Source organism: Leguminivora glycinivorella, chromosome 18 (genome assembly GCF_023078275.1).
Source record: "Leguminivora glycinivorella isolate SPB_JAAS2020 chromosome 18, LegGlyc_1.1, whole genome shotgun sequence".
Classification (NCBI taxonomy): Eukaryota; Metazoa; Arthropoda; class Insecta; order Lepidoptera; family Tortricidae; genus Leguminivora; species Leguminivora glycinivorella.
The window spans coordinates 11,988,067-12,006,691 of NC_062988.1; the positions used below are offsets into that span (position 1 = coordinate 11,988,067).

The 18,625-nt window shown below is 38.7% G+C and overlaps 1 protein-coding gene across 1 annotated transcript; it reads left to right on the plus strand.

The window, feature by feature from the left end:
• Window positions 1–2,046: 2,046 nt before the first annotated feature.
• LOC125236142 (chimeric ERCC6-PGBD3 protein-like) lies at window positions 2,047–12,059 on the plus strand. The gene is made up of 3 exons (XM_048142842.1): window positions 2,047–2,095; window positions 2,455–3,826; window positions 11,344–12,059. Exons 1-3 carry the CDS (start codon window positions 2,078–2,080, stop codon window positions 12,057–12,059), a joined length of 2,106 nt encoding a protein of 701 aa, XP_047998799.1. The 5' UTR covers window positions 2,047–2,077.
• Window positions 12,060–18,625: the final 6,566 nt, after the last annotated feature.

Below are 18,625 nucleotides of genomic sequence, written 5' to 3' on the forward strand. Positions count from 1 at the left end.
TTTGAGATCGCTTTCTGGGGCTTGGTGGGGTTTCCGTCCTATGACTCAAAAGATTTTATATGTATAATGCTATCATCCGTTGTCACTTTGAATATGGTTCATTTCTACTAGAACCCTGGAATAAGGCTGCCCTTTCCTTACTTGTTAAGATTCAATCGAGGTGTCTTCGTATCATTTGTGGAGCCTTGCGTTCCTCTCCTTCTAACGCCTTACAAGTGTAATATCTTGAACCACCATTAAGCCTGCGGAGACAATTTCTATCAGACCGGTTTTTCTTTAGAGCTGCTGAGCTATCAACTCATCCTCTTTTAAGAGTTTTGAATGATTCACGGTTATTTTCATTAGACTTATATTTATATTTGTTTTCCGTGATCATGATGCATGCAACAGCGTCGAAATATCGGGAGCTCGACAAAAATCAAAAAGGTAATCACGGTCTATATCCCGGTCAATATAAGTCATCCTCTTTTGTCTCATTTAAACAACTTGATTAACATTATCCCATCCTCTGACTATTGGACCCATAAAGATCTTCCCTGTCTGGTCAAAAGCTTCCAGAAACTATTTGATTCCACTCCTATGTGGATTTCTCCGGGCAACCCGATCTTTTTACTTGATTATGACTCTCTAGTGAGTCTAGTGTTTCGTTCAAACATTATATTTTCCCTGGGCATCGATAAGAACTGTCCTAATGCATGATTGGCATCTTAAAACTTTGAGATTGCGGTGAATGTGACGATTGACGGATGATGACAAGATAGGCAAGGCATACTGACATTAGGAAATTACTGACGTAAGAATGGATGTAAAGTAAAATCCACAATCCTACGGACTAAATTGACAAATGACTGACAGGTAAAGTGTTACAGGTCATTCATTTGTCAATTTAGTCACCAAGCTATTTTGAAGATCCATGGAGTCCTCCATCAAACTCCAAAGATGCGTCATTACCAAGCTATTTTGAAGATCCATGGAGTCGTCCATCAAACTCCAAAGATGCGTCATTACCAAGCTATTTTGAAGATCCATGGAGTTGTCCATCAAACTCCAAAGATGCGTCATTACCAAGCTATTTTGAATATCCATGGAGTCGTCCATCAAACTCCGAAGATGCGTCATTACTGAGCTATTTTGAAGATTCATGGAGTTGTCCATCAAACTCCGAAGATGCGTCGTTACCGAGCTATTTTGAAGATCCATGGAGTCGTCCATCAAACTCCGAAGATGCGTCATTACCGCTCGGTAATGACGCACCGAGCTATTTTGAAGATCCATGGAGTCGTCCATCAAACTCCAAAAATGCCCGATTTAAAAGTGCTGATGCTACCAGTCCTACTTACTGCTTGCTCTCCTACATTTACAGCAGAAAGCAATGATAATTTTTGAGTTCATAACACCATCAGGACCAAAAAAAATTATGACTATTAATATGTCTAATTGTGCTGTTAATATGTAAACCGTAACGTTCCATTTTACGACTACTTACCGAGTTGTTTTAATATTAGTCTAGTTTACTAAGACGGAATAAAACTATAAACATACTATTGCATTAATATTTAAAACATTGATATTTCTTATGTATTTGTTCACGTTTAGTCATATTAAACATCCATACTATCCATACTAATATTATAAATGCGAAAGTAACTCTGTCTGTCTGTCTGTCTGTCTGTCTGTCTGTCTGTCTGTTACGCTTTCCCGCTTAAACCACGCACCCGATTTTGAGAAATTTGGAACAGACAATCTTTAGAAAAGAACATGCTACTTTTTATTTCGAAAAAAAAGGGATGAAGGGGTTGAAAAAGAGGTTGAAAGTTTGTATGGGATTTCTTAACCCTTAATAAGGCAAGGGGAATACTATTCCCACATAATTTTGGATGTCATGAAAGGCCAACTTGAAGTATATTCCCACAAAATGTCAATGTCACTTACTTTTGAATACGCTATCTATAACCCTACCAAATTTTACTGCAAGAAACGGAATGCAAAATGAAATGTCACTGTCACTGTCAAATGTGTCACAAACAAATATGCCGGTTGTTGTTTTTTTGCTCTGCGAATGTTATAAATTGTAATAATGTGGAAAAAAAATATGGTAAGTACGGGTTTTTGATAATTTTCATTACAATTTGAGTTAGTTTATACATTTATAGAATTTTATTGACTAAACACATAATCATATACCAGTTTCGTTTCCTCAAAGTAAGTGGGAAATATTTGACTGTTGCCCGTTTAGAGTATCTCATGGTAAAACTTGTGGGAACTATTTTCATGTTGCCCGTTTATGTAACGTTATGTTAAAGTCCGTTACTAAAACATTTTTTTCAATCACCGCAACAATTAAGCAAGGAATTGCTTAACTAATATATGACCATTCTAATAAAACCAGATGTAATCTGAGCTGCTCTAATTTAATGTTATTTCAAGCGTATAACGATATATGTTTCATTTCAGAGATCTCTTCGTGATAGTGAGGTGGAAAATGCACTGTCTACTCTTATATTTTCATCTGAGGATGAAGACTCTGACGATGAGATGGGTGCTACAGATTCTTATCAAATGAATTTAAATCATCGCTTGGATGAGTTGCAGCAAATTTCAATCGAAGATTTACACAGTTTATTGGGGAATGAATCTGAGGCTGTAACAGAAGTTCAAGAGAGTGTAGATCATCCAACAATTAATAATTTTTTGTCACAAATTCAAGAAACCCAATCAAGTAGTCCAGCTCCTTCCCTGACACAAGATGTTTCTATGCCAGAAGTAGAAGTGTATACCACACCAATATTATTAGATCAAGCTCAAACAAGCTCTTCTTCCTCAGTACCAGACACGGCTGTATCAGATTTACATGTACAAAATATTACCGAGCCAACATTGCCTTTCAATAGACAGATATTTGCTCAGTTACAAAACAAAACAAGGAACTGGTCCTCTCTACATGAAGACATCACTTGGCCTGTTTTTCAGAGAGAAATGCAGTTAATCAAAAACTACACTAATCGAAGTCAACCTATTGATTACTTTGTTGATTTATTTCCAGAAGAATTGATTGCCATTATGGTTAATAATACAAATATTTATGCCAATCATACACAGTCTAAATCATGGACAAATATAACAACAGAAGAAATGAAAACATATTTAGGCATGATTATACTTATGAGCATTAATCCCCTGCCAGATATAAATTTGTACTGGTCATCAGATGAATTTTACAAGAACCCAGTGATAAGTAGAGCTATGCCTGTAAAGAGGTTCAAGAAAATAACAGAAAATCTCCATATTTCAGACATTACAAGTGAAGCTCCACGCAGCTCTGCAAATTACAACAAATTGGCTAAAGTTCAACCCGCTATTGACATTCTCAACAAAAAATTTAAGGAAAATGTATTAGTGTCTGATTGCAACTCTATTGATGAATGCATGATTAAATTTAAAGGCCGAAGCAGTATGAAACAGTATATGCCAAAGAAGCCAATAAAACGAGGCTACAAATGCTGGGCTAGAGCAGATTCCGTGACAGGCTATTTGTATGAATTTCAAATATATACTGGCAAAGTTGATAGCACAACTGAAGAAAATTTGGGGGCTAGAGTAATATTGGATTTATCTGAATCTTTGCCACGCCACACTTTGGTGGCTTTTGACAATTTCTTTACTAGCCTACCTTTACTGGAGATTCTTTATGAAAGAGAAATTTATGCTGTGGGAACAATAAGAACGAACCGAAAAGGTTTACCAGATTTACTAACAGGAAAGAATCAAACTCGCGAAACCAAGAAAGAAACAGCATTAAAACCAGGGGAGTTTATTTATCAGTATTGTAATCCAATATCTGTGCACAAATGGAAAGCCACAAAGGATGTTTTTGTTGCGTCTACTGCCTTTGATCCTCGATCAGTAGAGTCAATACAAAGAAGACAAAAAGATGGCACACAAAAGCAAATGTATTGCCCCCTTGCCATCAAAAACTATACCCATTATATGGGAGGAGTTGACCATTTTGATCACTTCAGGGCATCATACCCTCTCGGCCGCAAATCACGTAAGTCTTGGCACAGACTCTTTTGGTTCTTGTGTGAAGCAGCAGTAGTAAATTCATATATTATATATATGACACATCATTCCGAAAGAAGAAACACCCATAAAGAGTTTCGCCTTAGACTAGGCAGGGGGCTGATAAACAACTATTCCAGCAGAAAATGTCTACCTCCCATCTTCAAGACAAAAAGAGGTGGTATAAACTCGGTACCAGATGAAATTAGAAAAGCAAATGTTGGAATGCATATGCCTAGTTTGGGCAAATTTAGGAGATGTAGAGTGTGTAGCACCCGAGCTAAAGAACAAAGAACAAAATACTTTTGTGATTTATGTAATGTTCCTTTATGTGCAGCTCCTTGTTTTTACAATTTCCACAATAGTGAATAAAAACATATAAAATCTATTAATATTTTATTACTTTATCAATTGGCAATCTATATAATGTCACTGCTATCAAGTTATCATGCAATATGAAAGTATATACTTCACAATGAATTAGAAACAGTTTCTCATATTAAACTTACAGGTGTAGTTCTTACAAGGCAACCGGATATATGTTCCCACATGTTTTCCTGAAAAACTGAAACTTCCTACAATATTACAGATATGCTTTTCTGAATCCCTTAGGACCCTAATTGCTAAATTTGCAGTAAAAGTTAATCAGGCTTGCATAGTTCTACCATGCCCTATTAAGGGTTAATTTTAAAAGATAAAACCATGAAACTTTATATTTTAGCACTTGATAAGAAATCATTAAACATCTTGATAAGGTCGAACGCGATTAATTAACATTATTTTTACCTTTTTTTCTTTTTTTTTTGTGTGTCGTGCGGTGAGAAATAAACATTAACTAAAAGCGGGTAGATTATATTTATTTGTCTACCCCAAACATTTATATAAATTAATATCGGGTAGTTTTGTGTTGTTTACATCTCCGGTGACATTTTGCTGGGAGCTGGGACGTCAGTCTTCCGCGACCACGGCCAGTGCAACCTGGCCGAAACGTTGGGAAAAAAGGTAAAAATAATGTTAATTAATCGCGTTCGACCTGTATGTGACTTTAAATATGTGTACAAAGCGCGAGAACTTAAAGTGTTATCTTGATAAGGGATAGGGATAGGGATAGGGATAGCGATAGGGATAGCGATAGGGAAAGCGATAGCGATAGGGATACCGATAGCGATAGGGATAGGGATAGCGATAGCGTTAGCGATAGCGATAGCGATAGCGATAGCGTTAGCGTTAGCGATAGCGATAGCGTTAGCGATAGCGTTAGCGATAGGGATAGCGATAGGGATACGGATACGGATACGGATACGGATACGGATACGGATACGGATGCGGATACGGATACGGATAATATGGGTATCGTTAGAGGGATACGGATAATCGGTCGGCGGTCTCTTACAATCAATGTGCTCTAAGACGATCGTTGTTTGCTTGCTTGAAGATTACGTTTGCGATAAGTATAAGAAAAATGTAAAAAATTGTAAGGGATAATAGAAAAAAGTACTTTTTACCCACCGATCAAAGTGTCGAAATACGGGCTATGTGGGATGTTTATAAAGGTTTCTCCAGCGTATATAGAATTACCTACGCTGTGGTCGATGTGTAATATTTCTACAATCATTGCAAGCAAAAGTATTATGTGCAATCGAAATAATCGCAGATACCTACAGAGAAACCTACGGATCCAAATGAAAATCTTAATGAATACTTTTATTACGCGGGCGAAGCCGCGGGTAAAAGCTAGTAATTTATAAAATGGTTTATAATTTGAAAAAAGAATGGAACGAAACGCGTCTTCTGTCAAATTAGAGTCGTCTCTTAATGCAAACACGTTCAAAAACCTTAATATGTTACGCGATTTGTCATAATTATTTAATGTTATTTGCAATATATCTAGGCATAAATGGGTCGATTGAATTAAAATATAAGTATACATTAAACAATCGTCCCAAATCGTAAATGTTTATGTTTTTATGGCACCCAATGAAATAAATTGTGTTAGATGAATAGCAAACTCGAAAATATGCACGCAAGATTAAAAGCTTCAAAAATACGCCTTGAAATTGTCAAATAAACCAAGCCTCCCTAATAAAAAAGCTTGTGAAATGCATATATTTATCCTTGACTTCTTATGAATTAGATAATGTATTGAAAAGGGATGGATATATGCTAGTTATTTCTCTTTTTGGTAGGTGGTCAGTAGGTTCTTGTTTTGCTAGGGATGTTACTTTGTCGATTCGATTATCGATAAAATACACACTTACTTATGTTCTCACCTTAAAATAATATAAACTTGATACATATAAAAGTAACGAAAACATACAATATCTATAATAAATATTTCATTAGGATTATTATGGCTTTTTGACCATGAAAGTCACATATTCATACTGTATTCTTGGCTAACCAATCTAACCATACCTACGGATTGCAAATAAATGGTTTGTTTATGTACTTAATACTATGTAGGTATTAAGTACCGCTCATTATTCTTCTCTTACTAAGGCCCATATCACATTATCATATATATTTCATCATAGATGTGTATGTTTCCCTTCTTCTTTGACGCGAAGAAAAAAGGACGGGATATTGTCTGTGATCATGTGATTTTTATGATAGTGCAATATCGGCCTAAATAGTATGTGTAAAAAATACGAGTATATGAGAAATCAATACATTCTTCTATTCTCTTTACACAAAGACCTAAGTAAAATACTTTTATTTAGCATCTATCTCATGTGAAGTCCACCACTCAGAATCTACTTACCTCAATAATATCTTCTCTACTAAATGTAAAATCAAACAAACGGCAATGTAGGTGACATAATTTATTATTTCAATAGTTTTAACTATTTTTAGTTTCTTTTAATCGGGTGCGTATCGATCGATATAACTTTTTTTGATATATTTTTAGTCGTTATAATGATCATTTGATATAATTATTGAATCATATAACAACAAATAATATACTAACAAATTGTATAATTCTTATTTAATATAGTGATCAATTTTTCGAAAAACATTTATTATAACATACTTTGAATATAATGATTATTTCCGATAATAAATAAATTGTATAACACAAATTCTTTCTAACGCACAGTTAGAATTAAAACATTTTTACAATAATTTATTTATTTATTCTTATATTTATATGTACTGACAGAAAAGTAGGTTAGGTTAGGTTAGAACTGTGATCCCTTCAAAAAAGTATAAAATTAATTCATGAAATGTTTTATACCTTTTGCTAGTTATATTATACTAGTCGTATATGAATAGATAGTTATACCATATAACGGTTATTATAAATAAGTGTTATACGAAATACGGATTATACAAAATAAAAGTAGATATTTTCTGGTTATACCAAATGTTAATTATGTCAAATAAGTGATTATATCCTTTAAAAATATATCAAATGTTGTTATATCAAATGTTACTATACCAAAAAAATGTATAACAATCATTACACACCCCTTTTAATCATCTATGAGAATATCTGGAAAAACTAAAAATATTAATGGTTGAGTTCGCTAGACCTGTTACATTACCAGGTCTGTGATGCATGCCAATAAACATTCATGTCCTTTTTAGGGTTTCGTAGTCAACTAGGAACCCTTATAGTTTCGCCATGTCTGTCTGTCCGTCCGTCCGTCCGTCCGTCCGTCCGTCCGTCCGTCCGTCCGTCCGTCCGTCCGTCCGTCCGTCCGTCCGTCCGTCCGCGGATAATCTCAGTAACCATTAGCACTAGAAAGCTGAAATTTGGTACCAATATGTATATTAATCACGCCAACAAAGTGCAAAAATAAAAAATGGAAAAAAATGTTTTATTAGGGTACCCCCCCTACATGTAAAGTGGGGGCTGATATTTTTTTCATTCCAACCCCAACGTGTGATATATTGTTGGATAGGTATTTAAAAATGAATAAGGGTTTACTAAGATCGTTTTTTGATAATATTAATATTTTCGGAAATAATCGCTCCTAAAGGAAAAAAAAGTGCGTCCCCCCCCCTCTAACTTTTGAACCGTATGTTTAAAAAATATGAAAAAAATTACAAAAGTAGAACTTTATAAGGACTTTATAGGAAAATTGTTTTGAACTTGATAGGTTCAGTAGTTTTTGAGAAAAATACGGAAAACTACGGAACCCTACACTGAGCGTGGCCCGACACGCTCTTGGCCGGTTTTTATTGAATGAATGTCGATAGGGTTATTATCCCTGACGTCGATAAAAATTACACAATTTACACATCACTATGATATAAACATAACCTAAAAATAGTTTGAAGAAATAACATGAATAAAACTATGCAGAATTTAATACGGCATTAGTTATATACTTCCGTGTCAAACACAATGGAAAAATGTCACTGTCAAGTAATCGCTGACATTCACAGATACAGTATACTTTTACTTTTTTTTTGTGAGTTGACTACAGCCGTATAGTGTTTTATGCTAGCTATGTACTTACGCCCTTTCAGAACGAAGCGTTTTTAAATAATACAAATGAGGTCTACTCAGCGTATCAGCTACCACGTTCGCCTTTCCTGGAGTGTATTCAAAACGGATGTCAAAGGCCTGGAGCCTCAGGGCCCAACGTACTAACCTGCCTGCTGGTGACTTCAGTGATAGCAGCCAACGGAGGGGCTGGTGGTCACTGCCAATGACGACTGGCTGGCCATCAAGGTAAGACCGAAACCGTTCTACGGCCCACACCACGGCGAGTGCTTCCCTTTCCGTTGTGGAGTAATTACGCTCCGCTGCGTTGAGAAGACGACTGGCGTATTCTATTGGCCTTTCTTCATTCCCGTCGCCCTGCAATAACACCGCTCCCAGAGCGTAGTTACTCGCGTCTGTGCGGAGAATAAAGGGACGACTGAAATCGGCTAGCACCAAAATTGAAGCTGTGGTCAGAAGACGCTTGAGCTCGAGGGCACGTTTGTAGAAAGGTTCGCAGGTGCTTTAAGGTACCTGGTTCCTTCATCTCGAGAATAGCACTCACCTTATCAGGGTCGGTGGAAACGCCTTGCTGCGTTATCACGTGGCCGAGATACTTCACGCTTTCACGTGCGAAAGCGCACTTTCCTCTATTTACGTGGAGGTTGAACTCGGTCAAGCGTTTGAAAACTGCTTCGAGGTCTTGTAAGTGACGTTGGTAACCTTCTGAGATGACTAGAAGGTCGTCTAAGTAAGCTAGGACAGTTACGTCTTTTAAAGCTGAGCAGGAACGTAGGCGGTCGATCAACCTTTGGAACGTAGCCGGCGAGTTTTTCAAACCAAACGGCATACGCTTAAAGCGATAAGTCCCTAAAGGACAGACGAATGAGCCTTTGTCCCTATCCGTCTCCCTTAACATTACCTGCCAGTAGGATGAACGAAGGTCAAGAGTGCTCATGTAGCAATCTCGTTTCGTATTTTGTAACAAGTCATCGATGCGTGGCATCGGGTAAGTATCCGACTTGGTGATTGCATTTAAGCGACGGTAGTCCACACAGAAACCGAACTCACCGTTTGCCTTTGACACCATGAGAGCTGGTGAGTTCCAAGCGGACTCGCATTCTTCAATGATGTCGTCTTTTAGCATCTTATCAATCTCCTTCTTCATCAGCTCCTTCTTAGCTGGATTGAGACGATATACTACCTCATCGTCTCAATATCGGAGGATGTTCACCTGTTTCTATCCGATGTTCGGCGTAAGGTGTCGGAGCTCCCCCTGGTGTGAAGACATGGGCGTGCCTGGTAAGTATGCCAGCAAGCGCCTGACGCTCAGCTGGTGTAAGATGACTTCCCTCGTCATCGCGAAGGACGTCTGTGGTAGCACAGGCAACATTAGGCGAAGTAGGTTCGAAGCACAGTTTGTATTGAACCGTGCGGTTCCTGCTGAAACACCATACCAACTCGGAGAAATCAATATCGACCCCCGCAGCAGTAAGAAAATCGATACCTAGCAACGTTTCATTGTTAGTCGCGTGGGGAAAAATTAAGAACGGAATCTTTACCATTACCTGTTCTAATCGTACCTGTAATACCGTATCAAGTATTGTACGCGAAACCCCATCGGCCAATTTAATATTACGCGTTATAGTGCGGAGCGGATGGTTCCGACGTAGAAGGAGAGTATACAGCGTGTGACCCGCGACGCACCGTTTTGCACCCATGTCGACTAAACCAGTGCCTTTTATGCCTAAAATCTCTATATTAAAAATCGGTCTTGTTTCGACCCGCTGTCTCGCAATCAAGCCGGAATTACATTATGAAATTAGTGGCATGAAATTAATTTCGCGACATTAGTTTTACCATCATTTTCACGTGTAATTTAATACTTTCGTAATGCATGCATTAATTTCATGAATGCAAATGAGTTTCGTGCCCTGCGCGATTTTTTGGTGAAATTAGTGTCATGCAACTAATTTCATAGTGAAGATGCAACGTGAAACTAGTGTCGCGAAAGCGCCTGCAGTGTACGGACGTGCGTATTGTTATCAGTGTGCGTGATTCAAACGTTGAAAATGGCAAGCCAACGATGGAGCACAGATAAAAATATACAATTCATCAATGCATATCACCGACAAGAGTGTCTCTGGGACCCGAAACACCTACAATATAAAAATAGGGATGCCCGAGATACTGCATACAAATCAATTATGGAAGCCATGGAGATGCAAAATGTCAAAGAAGTTGTTGGTAAAATACGATCACTTCGAAACACTTACAACAATGAGTTGTTAAAGGCAAAAAAATCTAATACTACGGGTATGGCAACTAATGAATTGTATATTTCAAAAATTCCTTGGTTGCCTCATTTGGATTTTTTGAAAAATAGTTATCAGCCAATTATGCAGGACACAACATGTCTTTATTATTTTATCCACAGTTTCTGGCAATACCGGGATAGGTTTCTCGAATATCCGAAATTTACTAACTAATACACCAAAAGTATTTTCTATAGTTCTACGAGCTCTGCTTAATCTGCTTGTTTGTCCCGACTATATGGTGTCATAAGATATTCAGGGTGAAGTTCGGTTGCACATCCATTGCACTCCGCGTATTTATTTAAAATTTTGTTAAAATGTCCACTAAACCACTCGAAAACCTTATACGCGAGTTAAAAACAACCGTAACGTCACTTGTGAGTAAAGTACAGGTACTTGAAGGCAAGATAACCGAACAAAATCGCATATTATCAGACCAGGCAACGAACATTTGTCAGTTATGCAAAAACAAAGACGGAATCGGTTCAAAAGCTAACCGCCAATCGCTGTCGACTACGCCTGCGCCACCCGTCTCAGCGCCGGCGCCCGCGCATGCGCAGCCCAGTGAATCTCAACGACTTCCGCGGCTGGCGAAGACAAGTGCAGCCGCAAGCATATCCAAACTCTCGAGTGGGACAAGGAAAGCCGTGCGACCCGCCCCGAAGATTGACGACTCATCACCTGATAGCCGAATTCCCGATGACAACCGAAATGCAACGACGACAGTTGTGGCCACTAAAACGGCGTTCACACCGCTTATCAATGACTCGCCCTATAGCGACAACTCTAACTTGGACCTAAATTCACCTCAACAGGCGAAGTTTAATGTTGAAATCGAAGCGGACAACCAGAAATGGGAAAAGGTCACTAGCAAAAAGAACAGGAGAAGAAATTCTGTAATATCAGGAGCGGGACAAGCGGATGACACAATAAAGACTGTGCAGCAAATTAAATATATACAGGCCTGGCGTTTCGACCCAGAAACGACCACAGATAACATCCTACAGTTCTTAAACAAGATTGAAAAATCGAATGACTACTACGTGGAAAAGCGGCAGATTAATTCCACAAGGCACGCTTCATTTATAATAGGTATTCCTGAGAATTTGTTCGAGCGCTTGACCTCGCCGACTGCGTGGCCCCCGGGTGTGAGATTTGCTAACTGGTTTCTCGCCCGCTCCCGCCGCGCCGGGCGCGGTTCAGCAGTCTGCGCTTCGCCAGCCACCGAACAACAACAAGGAAAAAACCTGTAGTGCGTGCGAACGTAAATTACACATACTGCTACAAAATGTGCGATGTCTTCGTAACAAAACTGCTGAAATTGAATGCCTACTACAAGGTGGTATAAATTACGATCTTTTACTACTTACTGAGCATTGGTTGTTATCGAACGAGTTATCAGTGACTAATATCAATAATTATGTTTTAAGTTCTAAATACTGCCGTTTAACTAGGCAGCACGGCGGTGTGTGTATTTATGCGCATCATAGTCTCACAGCTATAGATAGGCTCGACCTGTGCAGTTATTCTATAGAAATGCATGTTGAAATAGCCGCCATACAACTTGTAGAAATCAATTTAATTGTAATTTGCGTGTACCGCTCTAATACGGAGGGTGATTTGGACATTTTTATTTCCCAATTGGACTTGTTACTCAGCTACTTAGTTAATGAGAACGCGAATATTTTGATAATGGGTGACGTTAACATAGATTTACTGAAACGGACAAAACAAAGGCGTGACATCCAAGGTTTGTTGACCCGATTTAATTTGAGTTCCATGGTTAACTTTCCGACCAGGATACAGGGTAACTCTAATACTTGTCTTGACCATGTATATACCGACTTAGCTCGAGAATCTGTATCGGTTAATCCAGTAGGTACCTGTATAAGTGATCACTGTGCAATATCGTTTGAATACTCATTCACAATGTTAAATAATCAGACCAGACATATCACAAAAAGAATTACGAATGATACACAAATAACACAACTCCTTCATGAGGTAGGGAGTTTTGATTGGTCTAGGTTCTCAGATCCAAGTACTAATAGCTTTGAGCTACTATTTAAGCACTTCCATAGAACATTTGAAATCTTTTGTCCTATTAAAAAAGTACTCATTAAGCCACGAGACAAAGTGTGGTTAAATAAAGAGATTACCAGTAGCAAGGAATTTCTTTTGCTCTTAGGGTTATTAGCGAGGTTTCATCCAAACAATGTTCAGTTAACACAGTTTATACACAGCTATAAATGTAAGCACAACGGTCTCCTTAATAAAACAAGAAAAGCTTTTCTAAATAATAAAATCGAGGCTAGCTCTAATAAAAGCCTTGCCTTATGGGACGTCATTAAAACTGAGACTTGCAAGAATCGAATGGGTGGCAAGGACGAGTTCGGCGTGCTGCGTCGAGCGGTGTGCGGTGAGCGCGGCACCGGCCGCGAGCTGGCTGACGCGCTCAACCGGCACTACCTGGGCGTGGTGCGCGACACCCCGGTGCGCCCGCGCCTGGGGGATGCGATGCGCCTGCTGCGTGCTGCCTGCCCGTCCCAAGCGTCTACTATGTTTATTGTACCATTTACTTGTAATGAAGTATTGAAAATCTTAAAAAAACTCAAAGCAAAAGGAACTAAAGATGTTTACGGCTTCCCCACCTCAATCCTCCATAGGCTGCCATTAAACTTTATTCACCACATGTGCGAATATTTCAATTTCTCATTACATAAAGGTTGCTATCCGGAATCGCTTAAAAAAATCAAGGTGACCCCAGTTTATAAAGGGAAGGGTGCCAAGGACACGATGAAAAATTATAGACCAATATCCCTTGTACCCGCAGTCTCCAAGATTTTTGAATCAGGGCTTTGTGATAGACTTATAGGGTTTCTCAATAAGAACGGGGCACTCGGTGACGAGCAGTACGCCTATCGGGCGGGCCGGTCTACCGTAGGTGCAGCGCGCAAACTACTACGAACTGTCCTCGACGACTTGGAGGCAAAGCAGCACGTGGTCGCTATATTTTTTGATCTATCCCGCGCATTTGATCTGGTTGACCATGGACTTATAATATCTAAACTAGGACATTACGGTATACGTGGTACAGCCTCAGATGTAATAAAGTCGTTTTTAGCTGACCGTAGTCAATTAACAGACGTAAATGGCGACCGTTCTGAGTTTGGATCCATCGGAGACAGATCCGTGCCCCAGGGATCGAACGTCGGGAATACCGTGTTTGCTCTGCTCGTGAACGATCTACCTTTTCCCAGCTCATTTGCTAAATTTATAATGTACGCGGATGATATCTGTGCAGTCGTTCATGGCAACAGTCACGACGAACTGCAGACCAACACGAAAGATGTCATTTTTCAATTGCTGTACTGGTTTGAGTGTAACGGAATGCAACTGAATGTTGCCAAAACAAACCTCATCCATTTTTCACTTACTGGAAAAGCTTCTAGTCTCAATATTGACGTTAACAGTATTCAGGTCGAGACTGTATGTCATTCTCGTTATGTGGGCTTCACTTTTGATAGGGGCTTGCTGTGGGGCGAGCACATTGACGTATTATGTTCTAAATTAAACACCGCATACTACGCCCTATCGCGCTTAAGGCGTACACTATCTTTAAAAAATCTAATCACGGCATACTATGCTTATTTCCATACTCACTTAAGTAGTGGAATAGACCTGTGGGGCCTAGCAGCGGACAGAGACCGCCCATTCATTCTCCAAAAAAGATTGTTCGGCTAATATGCGGCGTTCCACCGGACGAGCCCGCTAAACAACTCTTTATTGATCTTAATATATTAACTGTGCCCTCTCTGTATATTTTTGAGGTAGGAAAATATGTGAGAAGAAACCTGCATGAGTTTCCAATCGCAAAGGTCAACTCCGCAAGGAGGAAACCAGGGCTAGCTGTACCCACACACAGGCTTCAGAAAACTGGTAAGTCCCTTAGTGTGATGGGCGCTAAAATATATAATAAAATACCTGAAAAAATTAAAATGCTTGCAACAGACCGTACCTTTGTTCGTGAGTTTAAAACCTACTGCACAAACATGGCCTGCTACTCGGTGAATGAGTACCTGGTAAATTGAAGTGTCCAAGTCCCCATTTTATTGTATCTGTATCAATAATAATGTCATTAATTTGTATGTTTTTAATTTTGTGTTATATAATTTCAGCAATATTATTTGTTAATTAATTTATGAACATTTAATGTGACTGTAATGAATTGTTATTTTCTTTGTAATTTATGATTGTAAACTGACAGTGTATGATTAATACCAATAAAAATCTATCTATCTATCTATCTATTCGGTTAGGGGGAAAGCTTGATCTCCCAACAAGACCAATCCTTCTGGAGCGTTCAATAATTTTTCCTCGAACATGGTTTTTAAATTTGATCTTGCGAAAATTCCCCCATCAGAAGCACGACCATAATGACCCACATAAATATATCTAAATTTTAAATTACTGTCACAGACTGCTAGAAGGACTATACTGAAAGTTCCCTTGTAATTATAGTAATCAGTTCCGGAATGCGCTGGGCAAACGTATTTGGACATGTTTACCATCTATAGCGCCACCACACAACGGAAAATTACTTTTTCCACTAAAACCATCAATTATCTCGCTCCAAGTCTCTTGCGTGTTTGGCATCTGTAAATAAAAAGAGTTCGATTCATATACTATGTAAAAACATTGAATTTAATGTTTCAGGCACCAAATACACAGGGAACTTCTGCCTCGGAATCCGAAGATTTTACCGTACCATCCATACCTACGAGAAAAAAAAAATCCCCTACTGAAGGCAGTAGATGTATTAGAAAAAGTTTCAACGCAGCACTTTTCAAATGCAACTAATGATGAATTTGATCTTTTTGGACAAACTATAGCTCAACAGTTACGGCAACTTCCTCTAGAAATTGCGTTGGAAACAGAGGAAATGATTTTGTCAACAGTACGAAAGCAACGAATCAAATTAGCAAAACAACAAGTTCGTCTTCGAGCTTCATCCTCGGAACCCGATACTTTTCCTTCTGCCAATGGTACTACAGACAACGAGTATCCTTATGATGAAGACTATGACGTGCTCGCACGGGCTGTTGAAAGCATTCAAGATTCTATGCCAGAGTCCGAATTGAGTTATGATCAATATTAATTTTTTTTAATATCCTATGTTGTTGATTGTAGCTACTTACCAAATAAACAATAATACAATTATTTTTGCTTACCTCAATAAAGCTTTTTAATTCTTCGTAGACTGCATCCAGGACCTCGGGCACAAATTTGGATATACTACATGATGGCACCCTGAATTCATATGATAGACTTGTAGCTATTTCCAGTTGCTAAAAAGCGCAACGTAATTTGAAGTTTAAGTTTTGCTGGTAATGCTTCCCGACATATTGTATCTTGTTTAGATATTTTGTTGGATACTCTCCTCAGTAAAAAATTAAAATTATTTTCACCCATTCGAAAATAGTTTTTATAGCTCTCAGGATCTTCATCTGCTAATTCAGAGACTAACTTTATTGCACCAAGATGCCTTCTTGTTATCCATCCACGAACCCACCAACGTCTTTTTTTTCTTGATAGTCTTTTTTTAAGTTTATATAGAAGCATCTCTTTAACTACATTGATTATAAAAAAATATAGCTTAGATGCTGACGGCGCCATGGTTATGGCGATACTGTGAATTTCACGACACTAATTATTTTACGAAATTACTTTCGCATATATCGAAACTACTTTCGTAAAATTGATTTCAACACTAATTTCTTAATGTAATACCGGCTTTACTCCAGCAGTGACAATCTCACGTCACGACCCCACCGAAGCTACACAGTTTTGTGGAAATGCAAGTTGATCTGCACGTGTGTTTAGATGGCAACGAAACACAAGTGTGAACGGGTCTTACGTTCACCACGTTATCACTCGGGCGATCTCAAAACTCTATGACATGCATAGCGGGACATGACTACGGCTAATACGGCTGGACCACAAGGCATGGAAACCATCTGACGTCCATACTTGACGTCTACATGTCAAGAGACGTCTGCGCGACAGTTCCTACGTTGAATATTAAAATTGAGTTGTATGAGTTAAGTGTTGCAACGTTTCTGTATTTCATCACTGGCTCTCCCCATAGTATCAAAGTGCACATCGTCCGCACGTGGATAACAATGCCAAGGTGAGAAACATCTGAATAATGTAAAACATATGGCGTAAATTCTACAAAAATGTCCGTGAGTGATAACGCGTAGCGTCGATATCATCAAAATTCATTTAAATTTAAACGTAGGATGATGACGTAGCGTATGATGATTAAAGGTAGGATTGTCAGTCGGTGCTTACGTTTAACGTGTAGGACTTGCTCAGTCCTCAGCGCTGTTTCAACAAAAGTCAACGCTCAGTGTCTCGTGTGGTCGTAATGAATTTCCGGAAACGCAAAATATGACGGACTTTACCGCGGCCGCCGAAACTGATGACGAAAGAACTTGCGTTACCGGAGAATGTTACTCTCGTCCTCTGCTTGAGTGGATTCCTGCGTTTTGAAGACTTCCGGAATTTAGTTCGATCTGTTTGGCCCAACAACGACGAAAGTGATATTATTCGAGCAAGATGATGATTTCGAAAAAGCTTTCGACCGGGTCGATCACGTCATCCTGTCTGGGTCTCCGCGGCGATGTGTTTAGGTGGGTCTCCTCTTATGTTTTAAATAGACGGCAAGCGGTTGTTCTCGGCGGGTGCAGGTCAGATTTTGTGGATGTCCCCTCAGGTGTCCCCCAGGGCTCACACCTTGGTCCCTTGCTTTACAATGCGTATCTCTATGATATTTACACTGTTTTTAACCGACTTCAAAAAAGGAGGAGGTTCTCAATTCGACTGAATGTTTTTTTTATTTATTTATTTTTTATTATTTTTTTTTTGTATGTATGTTACTCGATATCGCCGAGAATCGTGGACCGATTTTCAAAAATTTTTTTTTTGATCGAACTGGTATAACCCCGAGATGGTCCCATTGGCACCAAGTCAGGGTCTGATGATGGGATCCTGGAGAAATCGAGGGAACTCTTCAAATGTTATAGGCACATGTAATGTTTTTAGTCTATTTTTCAAAGGTACACCAGTATTTACGTCTAATGGTAATAATTTTATGTGGCTGAGCTGATGATGGAAGGTCAACTCCTCAATGGTTAGGAGTTAAAGGATAATTCTTTCACTACTGTACATGTATTCGGACGGATACATATAATATCACTAGGAACCACTAAAATGAACAAATAAATAAACTTTTTAACAAAAAATAAAACCGCCTACAAAAATAAGCGCGTTACAAAACACGGAGAAACTAAAAAGCCAAAAATAATAAACCTTTCAATTCAGATTTCTTATCGTATTGCAATAAGCTAAACATCCAAATTATAAACAAATCAATTATTTTTGGAGTCGGTACCAGCCTGTGTATGGTTGGGTGGGGCAAACAGGCAATAGCAAGGCGAAAATTTAATAAAAGTGAATTTAAAATAAGTGAATGTACTGAAGAACAAGTTTTAAAATTTATTAATAGCATAAATACGAACGCTTCGGGATATGATTCAATCACCATAGATATGTTAAAGAAAACATTGCCTATCACGTTACCTGTAATAACCCATATAATAAATTACTCAATAAAATCTGGCGTTTTCCCCGAAGCCTGGAAATTGGCTAGAGTGAGACCGTTGCCAAAAAGTACTAAAGTGGAAAACCTAAAGGATCTTAGACCGATAAGCGTTCTGCCGGTTATGTCTAAAATCCTGGAGCGAGCCGTGTGCAC

Coding starts and splice junctions, on each gene's coding strand:
- LOC125236142 (XM_048142842.1), top strand. Junction 3,827..11,343: donor GGAGTTTATTTATCAGTATT/GTAATCCAATAT, acceptor CACCCGTCTCAG/CGCCGGCGCCCGCGCATGCG.